Here is a 23,657-nt window from a genome sequence, read left to right as displayed (position 1 = left end):
AACTTAATGAATCAAATGTAAATACCCTGAACTTGAAAACGCAGGTGCCTATTTGCTCAGTAGTGTAAGGTTTGAGGAAAAGAGATGGTCAGTTCTCGACTAAGCTTTTAACCTCATATCTGTGGGCTAGTCATTTTTCTCTGAGCCTTAGTTTTCCTGTTTTAGATATGATAATACTTGCCCAGGCTGTCTCCTAAGGTTATTATAATTACAATGAGTTAATAAAGTTGAAAGTGCTTTGTAGCCAAGCTGTAGAAAGGGGAAGAGGACCATCGGGGGTGACATTGGAAAAGAAGACAAGGAAAGTGGTTGAGTGCTTTTAAAGCATACGCCCAAGGCTGGCAATGTTAACAGTCAGTCCTTACAATAGCCTTTTAGAGGTGAACTTTTCCGAAATTAAAATAGAAATAAGATTGGATAGATGAGGGATAGGGGCAGAGAGGAAGAAATACTTTCACGCAGAGGCCAACCCAGTGGTTGAAGTGAGCCACAAAGAGGCATCGAGTCGCATTGTGTCCTGCTGCTCTGCTAGACCACGGGCTACTCGAGACGAGGAACTGGGTTTCCGTGTGATTTATAAAAACACACTTCCTGGAAAGATTACATGTGTTAAATGAGCTATTCTATGTGAACTGTCCATTCCAACGAGAAAAGTACTTACCAGTCTTAATACTGTTTTCAAATAGACCTGGGACCAGTGTGAAAAGAAAATCAAGGAGTTGAAAAACAAGCTACAAGTTTTAAAGGCACAAAGTAAAAATCCTCTTCCGGAACTTCATGAGGACCTCCATAATGAAAAAGAGCTGATTAAGGTATGGAATCTGAACTTGCTTGCGGTCAAGATAATCATGTGGCTGTTTTCAAAGTACTGGTTTGCCTATTTCTGTGCTGAAACTGAGTTTTCATGTTCAGCTTTCCCCATCTTCTAACATAACCTGGTCTCTTAAGGAATTAGAATTGATGCTTTTTGTGATCCTTGTTGGAAAATGAGAAGGGCTTTTGCAAAAACTCACTCCTTAAGCTCTTGGGGGTTTTCTCCTTTGGATCCTTTCTCCCTGTGCTCCTTCTCTGTAATGTACTCTGAGGTTACCATAAAAGCTGTTCCCTTATCAAATGACCTTGCCTTTAAAAATAAAGTATGAACTAAAGAATTTAGTTTTTTTTTTTAAAGGCAGTAGGTTGAGTTTTTGCTTAAATATAACATTTTTATAAAACCTTCCAAACTATATTCTGCCTCATTGATACCATACTAGCAAAATTCCTGGATATTTGAGGCCTTTGCAGAAGACAAGGCAAACTTATGGATAGGAGTTTAGACCAGTAAAACTTCCAGGTAAGGAACTTCCTGCTTCTCTTTCCTGTCTGCAGGTTCGATGATTTAAAAACATTGAGAGCCTACTGGAGTGGTCTTTTAAATTTTTTTCTTCCTTCAGGGACTTAAGGGATCAAATTCCAAAAATTGAGAAGAAATGGATAGTTTCGTACTTCAAGCTGTGCTGGAAATTAGTGTCCTTCCCCCTATATCTTTTTTTCTTGTAAAAATTTCAAATGTGTTAAAAGGCATTACAAATTATATTACCAACTGCCATGAAACCATCACCCATCTGAGTAAATAAAGCATTACAAACACAGTTCAGGTGATCTGCAATGTACTTCCCCTCCCCCAGGTGTCTGCAGCCTTGAATTTGGTGTTCATTTATGCATTTCTTTATAGTACCTGTGTGTATAGCTCTCAATGAAATACAGAAGCATTTTCTGTTTTTAAACTTTATATAAGCAGATATTATATAGCATATATAATGCAACCTTTTCCCCTCATTATGATTTTTTGTTTTTTGAGGCAGAGACTCACTCTATTGCCCTGGGGTCGAGTACAGCAGCATCATCATAGTCTGCAACCTCAAACCACCTGGGCTCAAGCAATCCTCCTGCCTCAGCCTCCCCAGTAGCTGGGACTACAGGCATGCCACCACATCCAGCTAATTTTTTTTCCTAATTTTTGTAGAGGTGGCGTCTCCATGTGTTACTCAGGCTGGTCTCAAACTCCTGGCCTCAAACAACCCTCCCCCCTTGGCACCTCCCTAAGTGTTAGGATTACAGACATGATCATTATGATTTTGAGTCTTCAGTGTTGATACCTATAGCTCATCCATTCTCACTGCTGTATAGTATGCATTATAAGAATATATTAATAAAACAATTTATATAATCCCTTCTCCAGTCACTTGGTATTGTCAGATTTTTTTTAGCTTTTGCTAGTTTGACGGGTGTGAGAATAGTATTTCTTCAGAGTTTATTAATCAGTTGAGCATTTCTTCAGGTTTATTGCCTTGTCAGGTTTGCCCTTCTGTGAATTGCCTATTTATATCTTTTACTGACTTTTCCAGTGTGTTATTTATCTTTTTCTTACTGATTTGAAGGAACCATTCATTTATTCTAAATACTACCCTGCCGTTGAGTATATATATTGCAAACTTCGTCTCACATCTGAGAGTTGTTTTTCTCCTTTTTCTTGGTGTTGCTGGCTGAACAAAGGATTTTTTTTTGTTTTAATGTAGATGAATTTATCAATATTTTCCCGTATGATTTGTACTTTCTGCTTCCATTGAGAAGATTTTATGACCATACTAAAGTCATAAAATACACGCTTACATTTCCTTCTGAAAGTTTTCAAGTTTTGCTTTTTACATTTACATCTTTATTCACTGAAGAATTGATTTTTGCATGTTTTAAAGCAAAGATCCATTTTTTAAATTTCATTCATATGGATAACTCATTGTCCTGGTGCCTGTTTATTGAATAATCTACTGTCATATAGCAAGTTTCCATATATGCAGGATTTGTTTCTTCGTTCTCTGTTGCATTGGTCTGTTTATCTTAGCTTTAGTATCTAACTACCTTGATTGCTGTGCTTCATTATAAGAAATCTTCATTTCAAGTGTGATAACACCTTATTCTCCCACATTAGTATGGATGTCCTTGGGTCTTTGATCTTCCACAACTTTTACAAGCAGGTTGCTAAACCATGAAAAGTCCCAAAGAGTTTTAATGGAATTGCATTGAATTTATAGATTAATTTGGGAAAAAATTTTGAGTACTCCTGCTCATGAATACAGTATATTTTTCCCACTGGTCATATTTAATGGTTTTCAATAATGTTTTATAATTTCCTTTATTCATATTTTGTTGTGTTTAATCTTAGTGTAATATTTTTGAAACTATTGAAAATACTGCCTTTTTCTAATTATATTTTCTAATTGATTATTGTTGGGGCCTAGAAATATAATTGATTTTTATATATTCATCTTATATTCAACCATTTTTATATATTCATCTTATATTCAACCAATTAATCTCTGATTAATTCCAATAATTTGTTTATGTATTCTTTGGGGGTAATCATCATCTGTCAATAAGGACGATTTTTTTTTTTTTCCTTTTTATCCTTATACTTTTTTTTCCTGTTCTTCCTACACTGGTCAGTGCCTCCAGAATAATGTTGAGCATTGACAGTTGGCTCCTTCATGCCATTCCTGATTTTAAAAAAAATGATTGTAATGTTTCACCATTAAGTATGATATTTACTGGTGATGTGTTAATTGATGTCTTTATTAAGTTAAGAAAATGCCTGTCCCTAATTTTCAAGAGTTTATCATCTCTGTATCATTAGATTAGATCATGACTTGGGTAACAAATGAGAGAAATTGGAGTCATGCCGTCAGTTGACATAGTTTCCCCTCTATAAAGTCTAGAAACCTGTGCAGAATATGAAACGTGAACCCTTGAAGAGTCATAATTTTTCTCAAGTATCACACTTCTCAGTTTCCAGTGGGATCCTTTCGGCTTTCATAGACTCGGCAACCTTTCTATCAGTGGAAAGAATCGGGCAGAGGCAAAGAGCATTGAGCTCGTTCTACCCATGACCATATTCCAGAAAGATCCCAAGTGACCTGAAGCCCGTCTACAACAGTGTGTATCATCTCTGACGCACCTCGGGGGAGATATGTAGGCACTGGACCAGTCTGAGCTTTCCTTTCCTCTGTTCCCATTCCAGCCAAGTTGCTGTGTGGGATGACTGAATGCTCTCTAGATTGGTAGATAGATTTATATTAATATCTATTTTCTAACTTCACTATTATAAAAATTGCTACAGTGGACATCGATGTTCATAAAACTTGTTGAAAGATTGAGTCCTTGGGACAGTTTTAATTTTTAAATAATTTTTGAATAAGTAATACAGTCACATGGTCCAACATTTAGAAGGTGCAAAAGTTATATGTGATAAATTTTTCTCTTATGATTTCCTCTCCACAGAAGCAATCTATGTTACAAATTTGTTGTGTATTCTTCCAAAGATACGCTATGCACATACAGGCCAACATTTATGTATATACCTATTCCTTTCTTAGTCCTTTACCCAATTGGTAGTACAGAGAAATGGGACTTGACAGTCCCACTGGTGACTGAGTCCACAGGCAAAGGCTTCAGTGCTGTCCTGCTGTTGTAGAGAGTCCAGTCCAGGCCTGTGCGATGCACTGCTTTATGGAAGTTTTCCATCACATATTATATAAACAATTGGAAATTTCCAGGTATGTTTGCTGTATAGGCAACTTATCTGGTTAAGTGAAGGTAAAGGAAACTTATCTGGGTGACTTGTTCTCTTTTGCCATCTGTTTGATAGCAAATCCTGGGTCATTTCAATTTACAGATAAGCATGGTTTTTGATATGTTTGTACAAATTGTGAGCATCAGTTGTAATAAAATTCTACAGTAGACGTCACTCTTTATATATTGTTTGACCCCTTGCTTTTTTCACTTAATTTTTATGCACATTTTAAGGCTCTTGGTACATACTGCCAAATTGCTTTCGTTTCAGTCATGCATTTTTATATCTGAGGACTTACTATGCACCAGGCACAGTGGTAGGTGCTGGGTGCTGCACTGGGGAGCCGCGTTGTCACTGTGCCTGCCAGCGTGGAGCTGACAGTCTACCAGAAAGACCATTAATAACCAGATGGCCACACCATGTGCATACATACGTGTGTATGTCAGTAACCATCAGCATGGTGCATGTCAGAGAGGACAAGAACTGGGCAATGAGAGCAGAAAACAGGAGTCCCAGCCTTGCCCAGTGACTCAGAGAAGGCTCCTCCGAGGAGTTACCTTTGTGACTGAGATGTGGTCGTTTCAATAGGAATTAGCTCGACATTTTGTGGAAGCATCAGGGTGAAGGAGTGGGTAGCATTCTAGGCTAGTAATTTAAAAAATGCAAATTTAAAGAATTACTAAGAATCATTCCACATATTAAACTCATACCCTACATGTATAAGAAACACCAAAAACTATGTGGAGAAATGGAAACAGTCATTCCTTTGAGGACATAATTTGGCAATGTTTATTATAAATCATAAAAATGTCCATATTCAAATGTTCTACACTTTTTGATTGTTGGTATTGTGAGTATCCAAACCGAATTGATTGAAACCTGGCTATGGGTAACTTAAACACCCTGCCCTCCTGTGCAGGCATCAGAGCCAACACCTCTGAGCAGGGCGCTGGACGGGCTCAGCTTCTTGGCACCTGACCGGCAAACGCCGTGTGGCAGTTTCCCAGGTCTCTAGTTTCAGGTTAGCGAGGGCTATGCCTCGGCGTGTGAGCAACCCCGTGTGCAGTGTAGCTGCCACAGTGTTCCACTGCAGAATCTGCTTTCACCAGCTTCACTGGAATGAATCATGAGACTAAAACTAAGTAACAAAAATTTAACATACGTAATGATTGCACTTCAGAGAAAGGTGTCATTTCTTAATCTCTGTGCAACCTTTAAAAGCAATTCTCCGGGCCATTTTATTAAACATAAGTTCTTGCTGGTAAGTGATGAAATCATGCCAGAACTCTAAAAATCAACCAGAATTAACACATTGTTATTGCTGCCACGCTTCAGGTGTAGTCCTCACGAGAATGGCATGGTATCTTCTTCAGATTTCAGTTGACAGATAGGAACGGAGACCCTTCAAAGGTGCCCAGGCACGGGGAATTGTAAGCACAATAAAAACCTGGAGGACTCTGAGTGGCTCTCTTCCTCCCTGTTATAAAAGTAATTTTCTTGATTAAATCCTAGAATTCAAAAAGTTTTGATTTGACAGATAACTTCATTTTAAAAGATAGATGTTTTCGTGACCAGAGCAAATTATCTGCTAACTAATCTCCGTCGATTATTAGGGAACAACTTTTTTTTTTCCGTTCCATTATACATACTCATTCTTTTCGAAAGTGAACCAAAAATAATTCTCTTTTAACAGAAGTTGTTGCTGTTTTATGATTGCCACAGTAGCACCAATGCATTTCTTAGGTATTTTTTAAAAAATGGGAAATCACACTTTATACAATCTATCTGTAACGTAGTTTCAGAATTAAAAATGTGTGTGTGTGTAAGATTATTAGACTCCAAATATGCTTTCCTCTAAATGTAAAAACTTACATGACTTTAAAATAGAATTAATTATGTAAAACTCTGAACTACCTGAAGAAATAAAAATAAAAGTAGGAAAGAGTTTTTCCTTTGAGAGAAAGGTGGTTGAGGCACAGGCCAACCAGAACCGCAGCACTGGCCTGGGCTGTTTCTCATTCAGAAGTTCCCTCCCCCTGTCCCAGCCGCCCCTCCCCCAGAGTCTAATCAAAGGATTAGCCTACAGGTTTGGAAACAACAGCAGCTTGAGTTGAAGGCTTTCTTTTCCCCCTGTGTTTAAATGCAGGAACTAGAGAAGTCTTTGGCCAACTGGACTCAGAACTTGAAAGAACTTGAGACTATGAAGGCAGACTTAACCCGGCACATTCTTGTGGAGGACGTGATGGTTTTGAAGGAGCAAATAGAGCATTTGCACAGACAATGGGAGGACCTCTGCTTAAGAGTAAGTCAGTTCACTGCAGGGCACGGCTGTTTGGGAATTGATTGAAATGTCTCCGAAGGACAGACAAAGTAGAAAGGAGCTTAATTTCATTGACCCAGAGGTCCTTTTCGGTGGGACCTCTGGCCAGCACTGTTCCTTTAGAAGGCAGCAACATGGTTTAAGAAATTTGACCCTTTTGTTTCTCCAGCACTAAATGCTGGAAGTTTGCACGCTTTTAATGACCTTTTTAAAAAGTCACCTGAAATGGGGATAGAAATTGTAATTCTGATCAGATGTGTGGACTCTGCTCTCTGGCTTGTGTAGGTGACAAGTACTGATCAGTTTTTTAGAACTAGGACTCAGTGAAGGTCTCTTTTCCACCTTACTGGGGTGTATCTCCTGGGCCTCACTGCTGGAGTCTAAACTTAGTACCCCCAGGCATGGGAGAACTCTGCATTCACATGCAATCTGATGTTTATTTCAAGTAGTTTGTTTCTAAAACTCTCTAAAAGAAATGATCAGTGGCTACATTTAGTATCTCAGCAGATCACTTCTACTTATTAAGAATGGAATTGTGGTTAGAGTATTATACAGTGTATGTTTGTGACAGGATCGGGATGGAATTAAAGGATTCAAATAGTCTTAAAGATCTTTGTTTTAAGAACACATAATTCTTAGGAAAATTCTTTAATCTCATTTTTGTGGATTAAGAGATGTATTTAAAAAGTTGAAATTCAGGCACTTTTTCTTTCTTGATTTTAGTATTTGATATTTACAATGTACTCTAATTTTAAATATCTTTTTAGAATTTTTATTCAAAATTTTAAAAGAAAATGTTTAGAATATATGAAAAGTACCCTAAAAGTTAAGGTAGACACAGAGACTGGGGCCCAGATGTTCCTAATTGTTACTGTTGTGAAATCAATCAGAATGGCGCTGTGCAAAATGCCAGGATTTTTTAAAGCTAAGATAAATAGATGCCCCGAAGAATAGAAACACAAAACTTGTTTTTTTAGGGATAGTTTTTCCAAGCCTTTTTAATACATTTGTCTGGGTAGAATGTCTAAGTATTCAGTATTTTTGCCTCACTCTGAAAAGAGCAGAGTTGGGTTTTTTTTGTACATAGCCGGAAAATCTCAGGGAGTTCAACCTTGGTTTTCCTGTCTATAAAGTAGAGTATTAAAACTTTACCAAAAGAACCCTTTTAACTCTAAGATTCTAAAGACTTTTAAAACCTGGGAATACTTTTGTACATTTAATAAGGCTGATTTGCATTATTTACATTTATATTTATTTAAGTAATTTTAAACATTTAAAGAGGAGGACCCTTTGCTGACTGATGTCAGCTTAGGGGTTGCTTTTGCATAATGGAGCATCGGGTACTGTGGGGTCAGCCTGCTTACTGCAAACCAGTTTTTGGTGACATTTCCATGATTTCCATCCAAATGCCACAGTCTATAATGGGAAAGTAGATTAAATGAGTGATACGCATTGGTTTGGTTTTGTTTTATTTTACTTTGTTTTGAAGTACAATACTAGAATATTTAAATGAGTTTAATTTTCCTGGTCCATTTGCATTACAAATATTTGCTTTACATTGTATCTGCATTATAGTTTTTAACTTAAATACATAGGACATTAACCTTAGATAAGTATAAGGACTCGATCAGTTGTTAGAAGGGAAAGGATTTGGATCATAAAGTTGTAAATTAGCGTGTAGTAAGCAGTCAGTTAATACACATTGAAAGAACAAAAGAAATTTGGGTGATACTTAATATACTCATCTAGCCTTTCCTGTTTCTAATTTTTAATATAACTTGACAGTAATAGATATGTATTGGGTAAAACTCAATCATTTCAGTCAGGTACACTTCAGGAAGTCTGTATTACTTCTTATGGCATTTATCAGAGATGTAAGGAACTTATGTTTTTAAGAGGCGAAAACATAGAGGTTTAAGTCTATAGAGGTATTGATTAGCATGAATGAAATGCACAGTCCTTTTGACGTGGGGGAGAGGTGGGGTGCTTTCCTGAGCCACGCCAGGCTGCCAAATGCATTCTCATTCACAGGTGGCTATACGCAAACAGGAGATCGAAGACAGACTCAACTCATGGATCGTATTCAATGAAAAAAATAAAGAGCTGTGTGCATGGCTGGTGCAGATGGAAAACAAAGTTCTACAGACAGCGGATATTAGTATTGAAGAAATGATTGAAAAGTTACAGAAGGTGAGCTGAGGGGTACCCAGGTGGATACAGATACAACAACCATGGAATTCTCTGCCCTCCTCACTTCCAGACTCAAAGAGGTAGAATGTCACAGGTGTGTTCCCAGGAGCATTTTAGAAATTCGAAGGGACTTTCTCACTATATTTGATCCTTCTGAGAGAAAAGTTGGAAAGGAGAAGATTCCAGAGGATGGGAAGTGTGAGACCATTCTAGGTGGGCATGGTACTGAGGAGAGTTGCTTTGTCTCAGGAAGTCTGGCCAGGGGACGGGGTTCATAACTCCTTAAGTTCATCTCCTTAGTTCATGCCCCTCAGTTAGGGTTAGGGTTTCTCTAGTTGTTACTAAGGACCTCCCTTTGTCAAAGGGGAGAGGCCGACAGGAATGAGGCTCGTAATTTTAAAACAGTCACTAAGTACAGGGAAAGGTAATAAATACATTCTTGCCGCAGTCACCCAAAACACCACTCAGCCAAACCTCAGAAGAACTTTTACTGCTATCAGGCTAATTTAGTTATGCTTAGTTGTCCTCAGCTCATAGTAGATTAGATTAGAAGAAATCCGTGAGAGGGAACAGAGGGGCTTTTTTTTCCTCTTTTATTTTTTAACCAAGAGGCTTATTTCTGATTTTTTTTTTTTTTTTTTTTTTTAATTGAGACAAGGTCTTGCTACGTGGCCCAGGCTGGTATCCAACTCCTGGGCTCAAGTGGTCTTCTCCCCTTGGCCTCCCCAGTAGCTGGGACTACAGGCAGCCGCCAGAAGGGCTTTTGAACTAAGAAAGTAACTACAGCCTTGCATATTTCACATTTACCTGTAGGGTGTTGCTTGACTTTTTAGCTACTCTCTGAAGAGTTGCATTAAAAGGTATGAGAATTTTTTTTTTTTTTAACGTCAAGAGGCCACTGTGTGTGTGACTGAAAAAGAAATGAATTTTTGGTAATAATCCAGGCTTTGTATTTCGATGCCTTTGCCAGGACTGCATGGAAGAGATAAATTTGTTTAGTGAAAACAAGTTACGGTTAAAGCAAATGGGTGACCAGTTGATCAAGGCCAGCAACAAGACAAGAGCTTCTGAGATCGACGACAAGCTCAACAAAATCAACGATCGCTGGCAACATCTTTTTGATGTCATTGGATCAAGGTAAGAAATGGACTAAAAATGATTCTTACACCTTAGGTACAGCGATTACTTCTCAGATCTAGTAAACTCAGCCCAGTCTTTTTCTAAGGTAATCTGCAGTTTTATAAATGTAGAGATTAAGGCAAAGTTTGGTAAGAATGAGTGGAAATTCTTATTTCAGCATTATAGGAAGATTACATTTGAGTATATCCCACCTTAGTATTTTTTTCTTTTTTAAAAAATATTTTTAATTATTATGGGTACATAATAGTTGTATATCTTTATAGGGTACATGTGATGTTTTGCTACAGGCAGACAACATAAATTAATCAAATCACAGTAACTGGGGTATCCATCACCTCAGGCATTTACCATTTCTTTGTGTTAGGAACATTCCAATTTCACTCTTAGTTACTTTAAAGTATACCCTACCTTAGTATTGATTATAGTCACTTTGTTGTGCTACCAAATATTGTCCATTCTATCTAACCACCTAACTATATTTTTGTACCCATTAACCACCCTCACTATACCCCCATCCTTGCTACTCTTCCCAGCCTCTAGTAATATTTGGCTTAAAATTCCACAGGAATTGAAGTAGTTTTAGATTGAGAGTTGGAAATTTAATTTAAAAAGGGATCCTCGAGGAGGTATTATTTAGAAACTCTGCTTTAGCACTTGCATGTCCCCCAGTGAATCACACCTGTCTGTCTTGCCTTGATGTGTCAGCTGCAGGCAGGGGAGGGCGCAGGCCCCATTTCTGGAGCTGGGGTTCTGTGGCTGCCCCCACGGCACACTCGAGGCAGGGGTCCTCGGTGTGTGTGCAGGGAGTGCCAGGTCTCTTTTGGGCATCTTGTCCGTTGGTGAACATCGCTTTGATTCGTGGTCAGCGTCTTGTCCTCAAACAAGCTAAGGTGTGGACTTGGGCATGGCCAACTCCTAAATCAAAGGACCCCAAATCAGAAGTATGTTCTCCAGTGCAATCTTATCAGAAATGGAGCTGAGGATTTTATGTCCCTTTGAAAAATGGTGATAATGCCCAGAGCTTTTAAATGTCTTCTATCTTCAAATTTTCTCTCTAAAGATAGACCCGAGCCAAAGAGTTTTTGTCTGGCAACCTGACACACACAGAACAGCCACCCTGCCTTAGACCCACTGGTGCAGCCTTGCATTTCCACTGGCCACACAATTCTTTTTTTTTTTTTTTTTTTTTTTCTTTTTGAGACAGAGTCTCACTCTGTTGCCCAGGCTAGAGTGAGTGCCGTGGCATTAGCCTAGCTCACAGCAACCTCAAACTCCTGGGCTCAAGCGATCCTACTGCCTCAGCCTCCTGAGTAGCTGGGACTACAGGCATGCGCCACCATGCCCGGCTAATTTTTTCTATATATATTTTTAGTTGTCCCGCTAATTTCTTTCTATTTTTTTAGTAGAGACAGGGTCTCTCTCTTGCTCGGGCTGGTCTTGAACTCCTGAGCTCAAATGATCTGCCCACCTCGGCCTCCCAGAGTGCTAGGATGACAGGTGTGAGCCACCGTGCCCGGCCCTGCACAAGTCTTTTACATTACAGTGTGCTCAGATGTTTTGAGCACATACATGATTTGGAATATATGGGAAAACTTGTAAGGTGAATGAAGAATTGGGGGTGATGAAAGTAAGATACTCTTAATAGTCTGGGAGCATGGCTCACACATGTAATCCTAGCACTCTGGTAGGTGGAAGGATTGCTTGAGGTCAGGAGTTCAAGACTAGCCTGAACAAGAGCAAGACCCCATCTCTACTAAAAATAGAAAAAATTAGCTGGGCACGGTACATACACCTGTAGTCCCAGCTACTTGGGAAGGTGAGGCAGGAGGATTGCTTGAGCCCAGGAGTTTGAGGTTGCTGTGAGCTAGGCTGACGCCACAGCACTCTAGCCCAGGAAACAGAGTGAGACTCTGTCTCAAAAAAAAAAAAGGATAACTAGTAATAATTTGGCATATTCCTTTACTTCATTGTTTATTGGAAACCATAGGTAAGCCTGACTCAATCAGCAAAGGCACCAGACTAAGTGCTTTGCAGGCAGGAAGTAAGATGAGTCAATTATGTTAATGGGAGCAGACATCTGAGCAGCGGTAAAGCCAAGTGGTTTGAGAGCTCAGATCACATCTTCCCGGGGGTGGGGCTGGGGGTTGGGACGAGCCTCACAGAGGGGCTGCGTCCCAGATGGGCCTGAGGGAGGGCTTGGGGTTCTCGACAGCTGCTGGCGGCAGAGAGGGAGACAAGTATGTTGAGAGCAAACAGGTACAGGACTGGAGCAGCATCAGAGCTGTCCAGGAAGGGACGAGAAGCCCTGCCGGCCCACATGTAGGAGGTGAAGCTATTAATAGAAAGCTCGGTTAGGGCTAAGTCTTAAGAGACTTTAACTCTCAGCTAAAGACTTGGCCTCCTACACAAAGTGTGAGTCATTCACGGTTTCTTAGCAGAGGAAGGGACACACATCGGGGTGATCTGGCTGGCAGCACAGGCTGGGCAGGATTCAACTTCTCTCCACAGCCAGTCGGAATCCATGGCAGTGACCTAAGTAAGATTTAGGAACCCAGGGTTTGAACCATTCCTGACTTCACCACTTACTCACTGTGGAAACTTGAGTATGTGATTTAACCTTCTTGAGCCTCAGTTTCTCAATCTGTAAAATGTGTCTAACGGCACTGCTCGTGGCAGAGCACTGTCCACTGTGACATGAATGACACATGCCATGCATTTGGCACAGGACCAGCATAGCACAGTGAGGCCACTGTTTACTGAGTAGTTATTTTCATTCTTTTTCCCTAAGATGACTCTAAGTCCCATGTTTGTTGAGTGGGAGATGATTCCATCAGTTATGTCTAATGACAAGAGGACTTTCCTCCATGAGGCCAGGGGTTTGACTATCTTATTCCCAGGATTTGGAATAGTATTTCGGGTATTTGTTGGAATAAATGAATGTTTCAGTGCATAATAATGTAATTTCTGTTGGTTAAATTGTGTCTTTGTCATTGTCTTTGTATCCTAAGTAGTCTCAGGCACTTGGCACTCGTCAAGGGTACAGTGACATCACACCCATTCATGGATCATTCAGGAGCAAGATCTAGCTATGCTTCCTGAAGGACTAGAGTGACGATCCATTCATATTTGTGTTCTGGGTATATCACGTTGGAGGTGAATAGGCTGTTCGTTGTCCTCTGTGCCTGTTTGGCTGCCTGTCAGCCAATTCCTTGGTGGCAAAGAGATGAAACAGCAGGTAAAATTGCACTGATCTTTTTGGAAAGAGCAATTGGGAAAATAAGGGGTTGAAATAATAGCATATATATATTGGCGGCCAGCTATATTCTTAACAACATGCTTTTTCTGTATGATTTCACTTAAATTTCATTATAATTCTGACAAGTAGACACCATTGTGCCATTTTCCAGATAAGGAAACTGAGGACCGAAACTAAGTAACTTACCCATAGTTGCACAGCCAGCATAGGATGCAACCAGAATTTCAGCTCGGGCAGTTGTGTCACCTCCCTGCCACCACAGACCCTTATAGTTTGAAACATTGAGATGAGTAGAACATGTCGAGAGCCTAATCCCTTCAGCACTGAGGGATTTGGGAGGGAATAACTTCTCTTACCTTAAAGCAAGGCCAGAGTGAGACAGATGGCTGGACTCTAAGGAGCTCTGAGCTGAATTTACCCTTCAGGGGAATCTGTGGGTTGAGGCAGCAAGCTTGGGCCTGTCGTAAGTCAGCTGTCTGATCCCTGCCACGACTTCACCCTGGGCATTGTACAGGGGCACTGCCATCGGGGAAGGGAAGGGAGGGCAGGCTGTACACTTCACACGTCAACAGTGCCGACGAGAACCGGCCACATGGGGCACCCCAGTGGCCTCATTTGCCACAGGAGTCTGGACACCAGTGAGCCTTTTCTGTCCCACCCACAGTATTCTGCTTCACCCCTGTGGCAAAGGACAGCATCTCTTATTAAAAATGAGAAGATTTGGAAGGACATCCAGCATAGAGACCCAGCCTCATGACTTCAAGATTTTAACTATTCTACATACAAGCCTCTACCTTCAAAGTTAACTGTGGTGCTCACAAGTCCAACACCTCAATAAACCAGGTTTAAATCACTCGGGGGAAAAAAATGAAAAACCTGTTATTTTGGATTTATTCTCGACAAAATAGAGGCAGATTTCAAAAGAATTGGTAAAACGTTGAGGATAGGGCTCCTTTAAAATACATTAAATTTCTGATCATTTCAGGCAAGAGGCTCCATCATTGATCAGGTAGAGGGGAGGAAATCAGCGTTGCTTACTTTCTAAGTGTCATGTTCCTCCCATAGTTTATTTTATTTTAATTTTGGAAACAACATTGCAAAGTCAGTGTGATCCTTCATTTTGCAGAGAGGGAAATTGCAACTCAGGGGGTCAACAACTTAGCCAGGGGCAGTTGCAGTGCTGGGCGGGGCAGGCGTGTTCGCAGAGTAGCCCATCGGCCCTGGCGTGGGCGTTAGGATTCACGTGACCCCATCACAGCTGCTCTGGGAGCTTTTAGCAGTTCTCGTGGGCCCTTGGTCAGCTCTTAGATTCGTGACATCTGAACTCTTTTTTTTTTTTTTTTTTTTTTTTTGGAGACAGAGTCTCGCTCTGTTGCCCGGGCTAGAGTGCCGTGGCATCAGCCTAGCTCACAGCAACCTCAAACTCCTGGGCTTAAGCGATCCTCCTGCCTCAGCCTCCCGAGTAGCTGGGACTACAGGCATGCGCCACCATGCCCGGCTAATTTTTTCTATATATATTTTTAGTTGGCCAGATAATTTCTTTCTATTTTTAGTAGAGACGGGGTTTCACTCTTGCTCAGGCTGGTCTCGAACTCCTGACCTCGAGCGATCCACCCGCCTTGGCCTCCCAGAGTGCTAGGATTACAGGCGTGAGCCACCGCGCCCGGCCTGAACTCTTATTTTTGAAAGAATGCCAGTAATTTCATCAACAGAGGCCATTTAAAGTACTATATTATATTTTTGGTGAATGGTGTAATTATCTAGAACCCAATACAATTTGACAACAAGAAATATTAATTATATATTACTAAGCTCATTTGTCTAATTAAATGAATAAACTTTTTTAAAAATTGGAGCTATGAGCTCTTCTTCCTCACATTTCTTAGATAATACCTTTGAAAGTGACCCAGCAAAACCTGAATGCAAGAGAGATGACTAAATGACATAGTTGTTCAGAACTACCGATACGTGCAGTGCTCTGTTTCACAGGAAGCAGGTTACCTAAGAATGGTTTAGGGACAAAATGTTGGGTGACGGACAAAGAGATGCAAGGTTAACTTTCTTTAGCCAGCATAGACCAAAGCTCCGAAAAGAGGGTCCTTGGATGTCATCCCCTTGCTGAGACTGATGCCAGAGGACTCAGCCTGCCACATGATCTCAGCTGTGTCTTACCCTTGTTTTAAAAAACCCTGTACTTGAACTTCTTAAAAATCCACCTACTTTTGTTTCCCATAACTGTCTCCCCATTTCATTAATCAAAACCTCGGCTGTGGCCAGGCGCGGTGGCTCACGCCTGTAATCCTAGCACTCTGGGAGGCCGAGGCAGGAGGATCACTTGAGGTCAGGAGTTCGAGACCAGCCTGAGCAAGAGCAAGACCCCTGTCTCTACTAAAAAATAGAAAGAAATTATGTGGACAACTAAAAATATATAGAAAAATTAGCTGGGCATTGGTGGCTCATGCCTGTAGTCCCAGCTACTCGGGAGGCTGAAGCAGAAGGATTGCTTGAGCCCAGGAGTTTGAGGTTGCTGTGAGCGAGGCTGACGCCACAGCACTCTATTCTGGGCAACAGTGCGAGACTGTGTCTCCAAAAAACAAACAAACCTCGGCTGTGTCCTGTGAAGCGGAAGCTCCGTGGCCACAGGTGGGGCTGTGTCTGCAGTGACTCGTTCTGGCTGGCTGTGCATCTCGGCAGAGCTGCTCTCCGGGGACCTGGGGTGGGGGTGGGGGATTCTTTTTAAAGACTCTTTCTAGAAGCATGTGTGAATAATCTGATGAAAGCTTTCAGTGCCTGAAACTGATGCGACAGCTAAGTGGAAAGACATACCCCCAGAATGTTTACATGGGTTTTCTATTGGTTGAAATCATGGGTGATTTTAATTTTCTTTTTGCTTACATGTATTTTCTAAATGTTCATTATGGAAGAAAAAGGCACATGGGGTTTTTTTTCCCCTTTAATAAAAACATGCATTTTCTTTCTCCTGAATTTCTCTCTGATGGTAGCACCAGCAGCAGACTTGGGACCCTGCTGACAAGGAAGGAGGGACTCAGTCCTAGTACCACATGACCTCAGAGACACTAGTCACTTCCTGTTTAGACTGAATTGTTCTCCTGCCATCAGAAACATCAAGTCCATGAAAAGAAACTTTTCTAACTAAGTGTAATTTTCACATTTTACGTACCAACCTGAAAAGCCCACCTACTTTATAATAGTAGCAATTAAAATGTGGTCCTTTAAACTGAGAAGTTATTACCATGGCAACTGTGTGTTAAGATTATTTTCCATCCCTTAGAGAATGAGTAGGCAGATGTGTGCCTTTTTAAACTGATATGGCTTTTCATTTCTCTGCTTTTATCTGTATTCTCTCAAGGTTTTCTGGAAGACCAAACAATGCTGCTAGTCATAAAGTTGACTTGCTCTGGTCTTAGCAGTTTGCCGGATCCAGTGGGGCTGGAAGGATTTAGAGATTGTTTTAACATAGACAGCGCCAGATGCGAGGTCTGGCTGTCCGCTTCCATTTTCCCTCCCCTCAGTCTGATCACTCCACCTCTGGAACAGGTGGCTGCTGCTCCCGGGCCTTCCTGAGGGTAGGGGAGCCCCCCAAGGGGAGAGCAGCCAACCTGTGGGGTAACTGTTGATTAGCCTGATGTCCCTCATCGGGCCTGTGCCCTTGAGCCTCAGAGGTTGATGTTTAGCAGGTTGCAGGAGCAGCCATGCACGTGGGCACGGGTTAGATGCAGCATTTAGGGAGAACTGTTCCCAAATCTGCATTCTTAATGCCACCGGTCCAGCCTGCACTTGCTGTGTTTTAGGTGAGGATATAATAATGACTCAATGTTGGGCTTTAGGAACCTGTGAGAGATGATTGATATAACCAAGTCTCAAAATAAGACAGGGAGTGAGTCAAAGGAGGGGCTAGACACAAACCAAGCAGTGCCACTCAGGGCCACCTGGAGGAGATAAGGCTAGGGGTGAGGGGGAATTTTCAGATATCCACTTTATGGGAAGAGTTAGCAAGGAAAATTACAGAATTTCTTCCTCTGCAAAGTCTTAAATTCCATTTATACTGCAAAATAGAATTATTCTGCACAAAACAGAGAAACTAAATGAACTCTCTGCCCCTCCTAAACGATGATACACAGGACCAAAATGGCAGGGCAGAAAACCCCCCAAAGGGAAATTTCTTGTCTAGGTAGAGGAAGACATTCCTATTAAACTCGAGGGCTTCAGATTTCACTATTTCTTTTAAACCTGAAACAGAGCAATTTAATGTGAGGAGGACAGAAATCCTCCTTTGCATGCCCCAAATCTAAATGTTTCTTCCCTTCGTTTATAGCACTTCATAAATAACCCATAGCCAAGATAACACTGTGACTTTCTTCTCCCAGCGTTGCAATCCTGTAGCGTCAGAACAAAGACTGTGTGTGTCAGGAAAGAGCTGGAGATATCTGTTTATGGGAAGGGAGAAAACGGAGATTAAAAATTGCAGTAAGCAGAGAAGAAGGTGTCTTCTCTTCCTGCCGGCATCACTGGGTGGCTGCGAGGAGCCCCAGAGAGGGCTGCGTCCGCCTGCCCCGTGCAAGATGCTGAGCCAGTGAAGAGGGCATGCGGGGCAGGGGGAGGGGCGGCCTCGGCCCGGGAGGTGGAGGTGCAGCCGGGAACTTGGAGCTTTCGCTTAAGCATCAGGAATGATTTTTTCTCATAAACAGTAAGTGCCATTTTAGTCGTCAGCTCTGCCTATGGCTGAGGCACCAGCTGCTGTCTCTGTGCGTCTTGCTCTCTGGCTCTGTCATTTTGGTCACAATAGAAATCACCGACGAGATGGTGGCCGTGCGGTGTGTGAGCTCAGCCATCGGGGGATGGGTTCTTCCCCGGCGTCAGCATGTGTGTGGCGTCTGCAGGCTGCCTGTGACAAGCAGGGCAGAGGAGTGATTATGCTGGGTGGAAAATGGAAGTCCTCCGGTGACAAAAATGCTTCAGAGGCAATTAGCTCAGAAATGTATTGTCATGTCTGTGCCTCTAAATCAGGGCTTCAGAATCTTAGAGAAATTCATTATTTTACTATAAAGATGTTTAGTCATGTAAAAAGATACAATTGGATTTGTACAGTGTTTTTAGCACCTGCCAGCTGCCCGCTGGTTTGAGTGTTTATTTCAGTACAAATTCAGATAGTTTAATGGTTTCCCTTAGTATTTTTTTAAAAATTATGCTGTCTACATTGGCGTAGGAATTTTTTGGCTAACTTATGCTGATCTGGGGCTTTTATAATTTAACTGTAGACCCTTTAACATGTAGAGTGTAGGGCTGAAAGGTATATTCTGTGTGGATAAATTTGATATTTAAAGCCTCCATCATACATTGGTAAGACTTAGGCTTGGTGTATATATAGAATGATACTAACCTGGCTTGATTGTGTTTGTTAGAGGAGGAGAGAATTGTTTCTCAGTGTTACATTCTGATCTGTCGCTGCTTACAATAAAAGAAAAACTTTATTCACCTTGATTGTTTTCTGCATTTTTTACCCATAATTGCTGCAAAAGAACTCTTCTAATTAGAGCACTCTTAGGCATAATTCTTATTTTGTTTGGTTTCACAGAAAAATCTTTTACTTTTGTGTGGGTCTCACCAATAAAGAGGCTATACAGGTGGAAAACTTCCCCTTTGCACCAAAAAAATTTTGTTTTTCTGATCCTCAGAAATGGAATTTTTCACTTGGGAAATCATGCTTATGTTTTCTGGAGAAAGGTTGTTTGTTGAAATATACATGTGACAAATGTTAGGAGCATCGGGTTCAGAACGTGAGCAAGTGTGGCGATGGGGCCGCATAAACAGGCTGCTTAGTGGTTGATATAACGCAGTGTCGTGGCTGCTTCCGTGCTCCAGCAGTCTGGTTTCTGAGTAGTTTCCTTGTTTCTCAATATTGACCTGAGATTTAAATTTTTTCAAGAGGGATATATGAGACCTAACTTGGAGGTCACTTGCCTGGGTTGGCAAATGACAGATACTTCCTAGCCGGGGACAGGTGATCATTAGATTACAGTGTCTGTACAGAACAGAAGGAGACAAACTCAGCAGTATGTCTGCTGGTTCCTAACATGATTAGCTGAGGAAAAACATTTATGTTCCTGTGCATTTGGGGTATTAAATCTCCAGACAGAAGTTGGGATATAGAAACAGGTTACATCCTGCCTGGAGGAGTGTTTTGTAGCTTCTCCATGACCTTGTTTTCTTTCCCTCCCTCCTTCCCTTCCTCTTTAATTTGCCCTAAGGATGCGTCTGATCTGTGTGCCTGTTTGGCAGCACGTCACTGGCCAATATGGAACCAGGGTTTGCGAGCATGTGTGGCTCATAATAGCATGTTGTTCTGTGGCAAAGGGGCCCCCATGTGCTCTGGTCTTTGCCACTTTTCTTTTCTTTTTTTTTCTTCTTTTTTTTTTTGAGACAGAGTCTCACTCTGTCACCCAGGCTAGAGTGCAGTGGCATCATCATAGCTCACAGCAACCTCAAACTCCTGGGCTCAAGCGATCCCCCTGGTTCAGCCTCCCAAGTAGCTAGGACTACAGCCATGTGCCACCATGCCTGGCTAATTTTTCAGTTTTTAGTGGAGTTGGGGTCTTACTCTTGCTCAGGCTGGTCTCAAACTCTTGACCTTAAGTAATCTCCTGTCTGGGCTGGAGTGCTTGGATTACAGGCGTGACCTACTGCGCCTGGCCTCTTTTCTTTAAAATATAACATGGCTATCTCTTTTATAAAAAAATTAGATAAATTGGAAGATAAGAGTGAACATCATTTATTCACTCAATAGCTATTCCTTGAGCACCTCTTTGTTGTATTATAATGTCTAAATTACATCTAAACTAGGTGATGAGCTCTTGGGGAATAAGACCCGTCTTCCAGTTAACTAAATCCTCAGGATCTGCACAGGAGCCAAGACAGAGCACATGGTTAAGTGTTTACAAAAGAAACCATGGAGGGGAAACTGCACCTTCCCACCTCCTCCCCAAGGGCTAGCTAAGAGCCCCAGAGTGTAGCACCCAGTGGACCGGCACCTGCCCCTCAGCATATCCTGGAGCCCTGAGCCCAGACTTATCTCATTCCCTGAGAGCAGCAAAACTACCCTGTACCCTCAGTGTGTGTACATTAGCATATGCAGGATTTATGTGAGCAGCCACAATGATAGTATTTAAGAACAGCAACTCAGGACCAGACTGCCCAGGTCGAAATCCTGCCTCTGTTATTTAATTGACCACGCGACTTGAGCAAGTTATTTAATCTCTGTGCCTCAATTTCCTTACCTGTCAAATAGGAATAATAATAGTACCAATCTCATAGCATTGTTTGAAGATTAAATGAGTTGCTAACATGAAGCACAACAGGACTGGCGCATGTAAATGTTAGCATGTGATATAGATGTTTCATTTGAATAACAAAGTTTATGAATTTTAAAACATACACAATGTAGAAATTTTAAAAGGATGGAGTAACAGTACAAAGTCTAATGTTTTAATCCCCCACCCCATTGGTTTGTCTTGAGCACCCCATTTTGGATACCACAGTCCTGGGGAAACCAAGCAAACCATTCCCCCACCTTCTCCATCCCCCTCTGCTTATTGCACACTGAACCCCTAAGGTCGACAGAACTCGAGGTGCACCTGTCCCCTGTGTTTTTGCACCCAGGTTATTTTGTTGCATGTTAGCTCCCTTCATTTAAACACTTGCATTCTAGCCACCTTCTTTAAAAACAAAAAAGAGGCTGGAATTCTTACAGTGGAGCAGGGTCAGGTGCTGGATGACAGTGGTGGCAGCCATCATTCTTGGAACGGGGGACAGGAGACCTCTGCAGAGGTCACAAGCCTGAGCTGCTGCTACTCCCACCGGAAGCTCGCACGGCCCCTCGCAAACAGAGCAGAAGACTCCTTGACCCACAGTGCCAGGGTTCCCAGCTGCCTTGGCAGTTGTCTGGAGTGTCCTTTCTGGTCCCTGGGCTGTCAGGGTGGCAAGATATTGGGGTGAAGCGGGTATACCTCTACAGCCTTGGGAATGAAGGCAGGATCTAGGTTACAGGTGTATCCAGGCCTGGCCCTGGATTCTGTTACTTCCCTTTTAATAAATCATCTGTGGCTTTGAAGGGAACTGATCCTTGTAATTTGGAAAACATACCTCCTTGAAACTCATCATGGCCATAGTTGCTGGGCGTTTGCCTGTCAGGCATTGTGTGCCAAATGCGTTCACTTTTTATATCTCATTCAGTCCTCTCAGCTACCCAGCGAAGGAAGGTACTACTGTTAAGGTTTTACAGATGCGATTAAACACAACCAGACTCAAACCCAGGCCCCAACCACGAGGTCTGTGCTCTTCACTGCCAGTCCACAGGGCCTCCCGCCAAGCCTGCCCACCTCCGGGGCTATTGAGAATAAAACATTTGTGCAAGAACTTTGTGAGGTCCAACGCTGTATAAATAAGGCATTACAGCATTGTGTAGTCCCAGGTGACATAACAGGAGCTAGTGTCATTGAGCGTTCACATGCCGATGGCTTTACATGCAGCCTCTTATTCCAGTCTCACAAACACCTGCAAGGTGGATAATTCTACGGGTAGTGAGGAAACGTGGGAGCCAGAAGCCTTGGTACCTTGCAGGGTACGGAGCTCTTAGATGGGAGAGTGGTACTTGGCCCCAGGTCTGCTCACCTGCGGAGCTCCTGTCTTAACCTCACCTAGACACTGCTACCCCCCCTAAAGCTAGGGGGGGGTGCATAGCCTACTAGAGATAAGGGGGCTGCCATAAAAGGATTTTCCCTAAATCATAAACGTAGCTGGTAATAAAACTGGAACTGTTAGTCAGTCCCTGGGTTTGACTTGGTTGATTGTTCAATATAAAAAAATCACACAACTCTGTGGTCTGCTTAAATCATAGCTTGTAGTGGACGTGCTTATCCACATTTATTCATTTGACAAACGATTGTCAACACCTTCCTGCCCCCCAGGCAGTGAGGGGGATTGCTGTGCATGCAAAGGAAACAAGCCGCGTGCAGCCTGGCCCCGCAGTCTCCATCCTGCTGGGTGCGGGTGTCTGAGAGATGCCCACACAGCACAGAGTGAGGGGCGAGGCGGGAGGGCCAGGTACAGTGGCAGCAGGACGCGAGGAGGGGGGAGCCCAGCTCCTCTCGGGGAGCGGGGGTAGAAGCCCCAGCAGGAAAGAGGAAAGAGGAGCCGAGAGCGCAGGGTTAGACACTGAGCACTTGAGGGACAGAAAAGAGCATAGGGTGGAACTGGTTTGTCAGGGTAGGGTGAGGACTGTTGAAGGGTTTGAGCAAAGATCAGACTTGCCTCCTAGCACGTACACTTCAGCTACAGAACCGAAAGTGGGCAGGAGGGCCGGGAGGAGGTTGTGAGTCACGTAAGAGGTGACGGTGGCATGGTGTGCAGTGTGTTTGCATCATGTCAGGGTCAGTGCCCCAACTTACCTTTCTAGTGTTCTCAGCCATGGGATGCAGTTCTGGTAGCATCTTCCAATGTGAGTGCTGACAAGTGAGAACTTCCCATTGCTGCCATTACTTTTAAGTCTCCCGGATTAACTAAAAATCCCACAGATCACCTGGGCAAATCCTCACTCTACTTTAGGACTTGCATGAAAGTAGTTTATTGAAGCATTTTATTTTGGTATCTATAAAAAAACAAAAATTGTTTTCCCTCGGTAGCTACATCGTTTCCCCTTGACAGCATGTCGGCGTGCCAGGGAGCGCGCCAAGTTGTACCAATGCCATGTGTGTTCTTGCACGTCTGCTCCGCGCCCAGTCGGGCTGGTGGGGACTCAGGCAGACTGGCGAGGGGGGCTGCAGTTAGAACTGTCTTGCGTGCAGTTACCTCTGCCCCTCCCTTTGTGACTGACACATGCCCCGTAATGTGTCCCCATGTGCTGGTTCCATGTGCACAGAATCCGCAACCCCTCGGACCGAAGTGGCAGGGTTTGGCACATGTTCTGTGTCTGCTCAAAGAGAAGGACCCCGCGCGAGGCCTCGAAGGCCAAATATCACCGAGTGAACCACGCGTGTGACATCTTTAATCTATCAGAGTAGATCTCTGGCTGCTGCAGTCTTAGGTATATCCAAGACAGACACTGGGCAGAAAAAATCAGGAGTGGTTTA

At 42.5% G+C, this 23,657-nt stretch overlaps 1 protein-coding gene across 6 annotated transcripts in view; it reads left to right on the top strand.

Moving 5' to 3' along the window:
• SYNE2 (spectrin repeat containing nuclear envelope protein 2) overlaps positions 1–23,657 on the top strand; it is a 297,352-nt gene that overhangs the window by 250,721 nt on the left and 22,974 nt on the right. For all 6 annotated transcript variants that reach the window (XM_045565891.1, XM_045565887.1, XM_045565883.1 and 3 more), the window contains 4 exons: positions 687–812; positions 6,753–6,908; positions 8,958–9,116; positions 10,087–10,253. In XM_045565891.1, coding sequence (XP_045421847.1) covers positions 687–812; positions 6,753–6,908; positions 8,958–9,116; positions 10,087–10,253 — 608 coding nt within the window. The remainder of the gene's footprint in view (positions 1–686; positions 813–6,752; positions 6,909–8,957; positions 9,117–10,086; positions 10,254–23,657) is intronic.

Source organism: Lemur catta, chromosome 1 (genome assembly GCF_020740605.2).
Source record: "Lemur catta isolate mLemCat1 chromosome 1, mLemCat1.pri, whole genome shotgun sequence".
Taxonomy (NCBI): domain Eukaryota; kingdom Metazoa; phylum Chordata; class Mammalia; order Primates; family Lemuridae; genus Lemur; species Lemur catta.
This window is presented reverse-complemented; position numbering and strand designations above follow the sequence as displayed.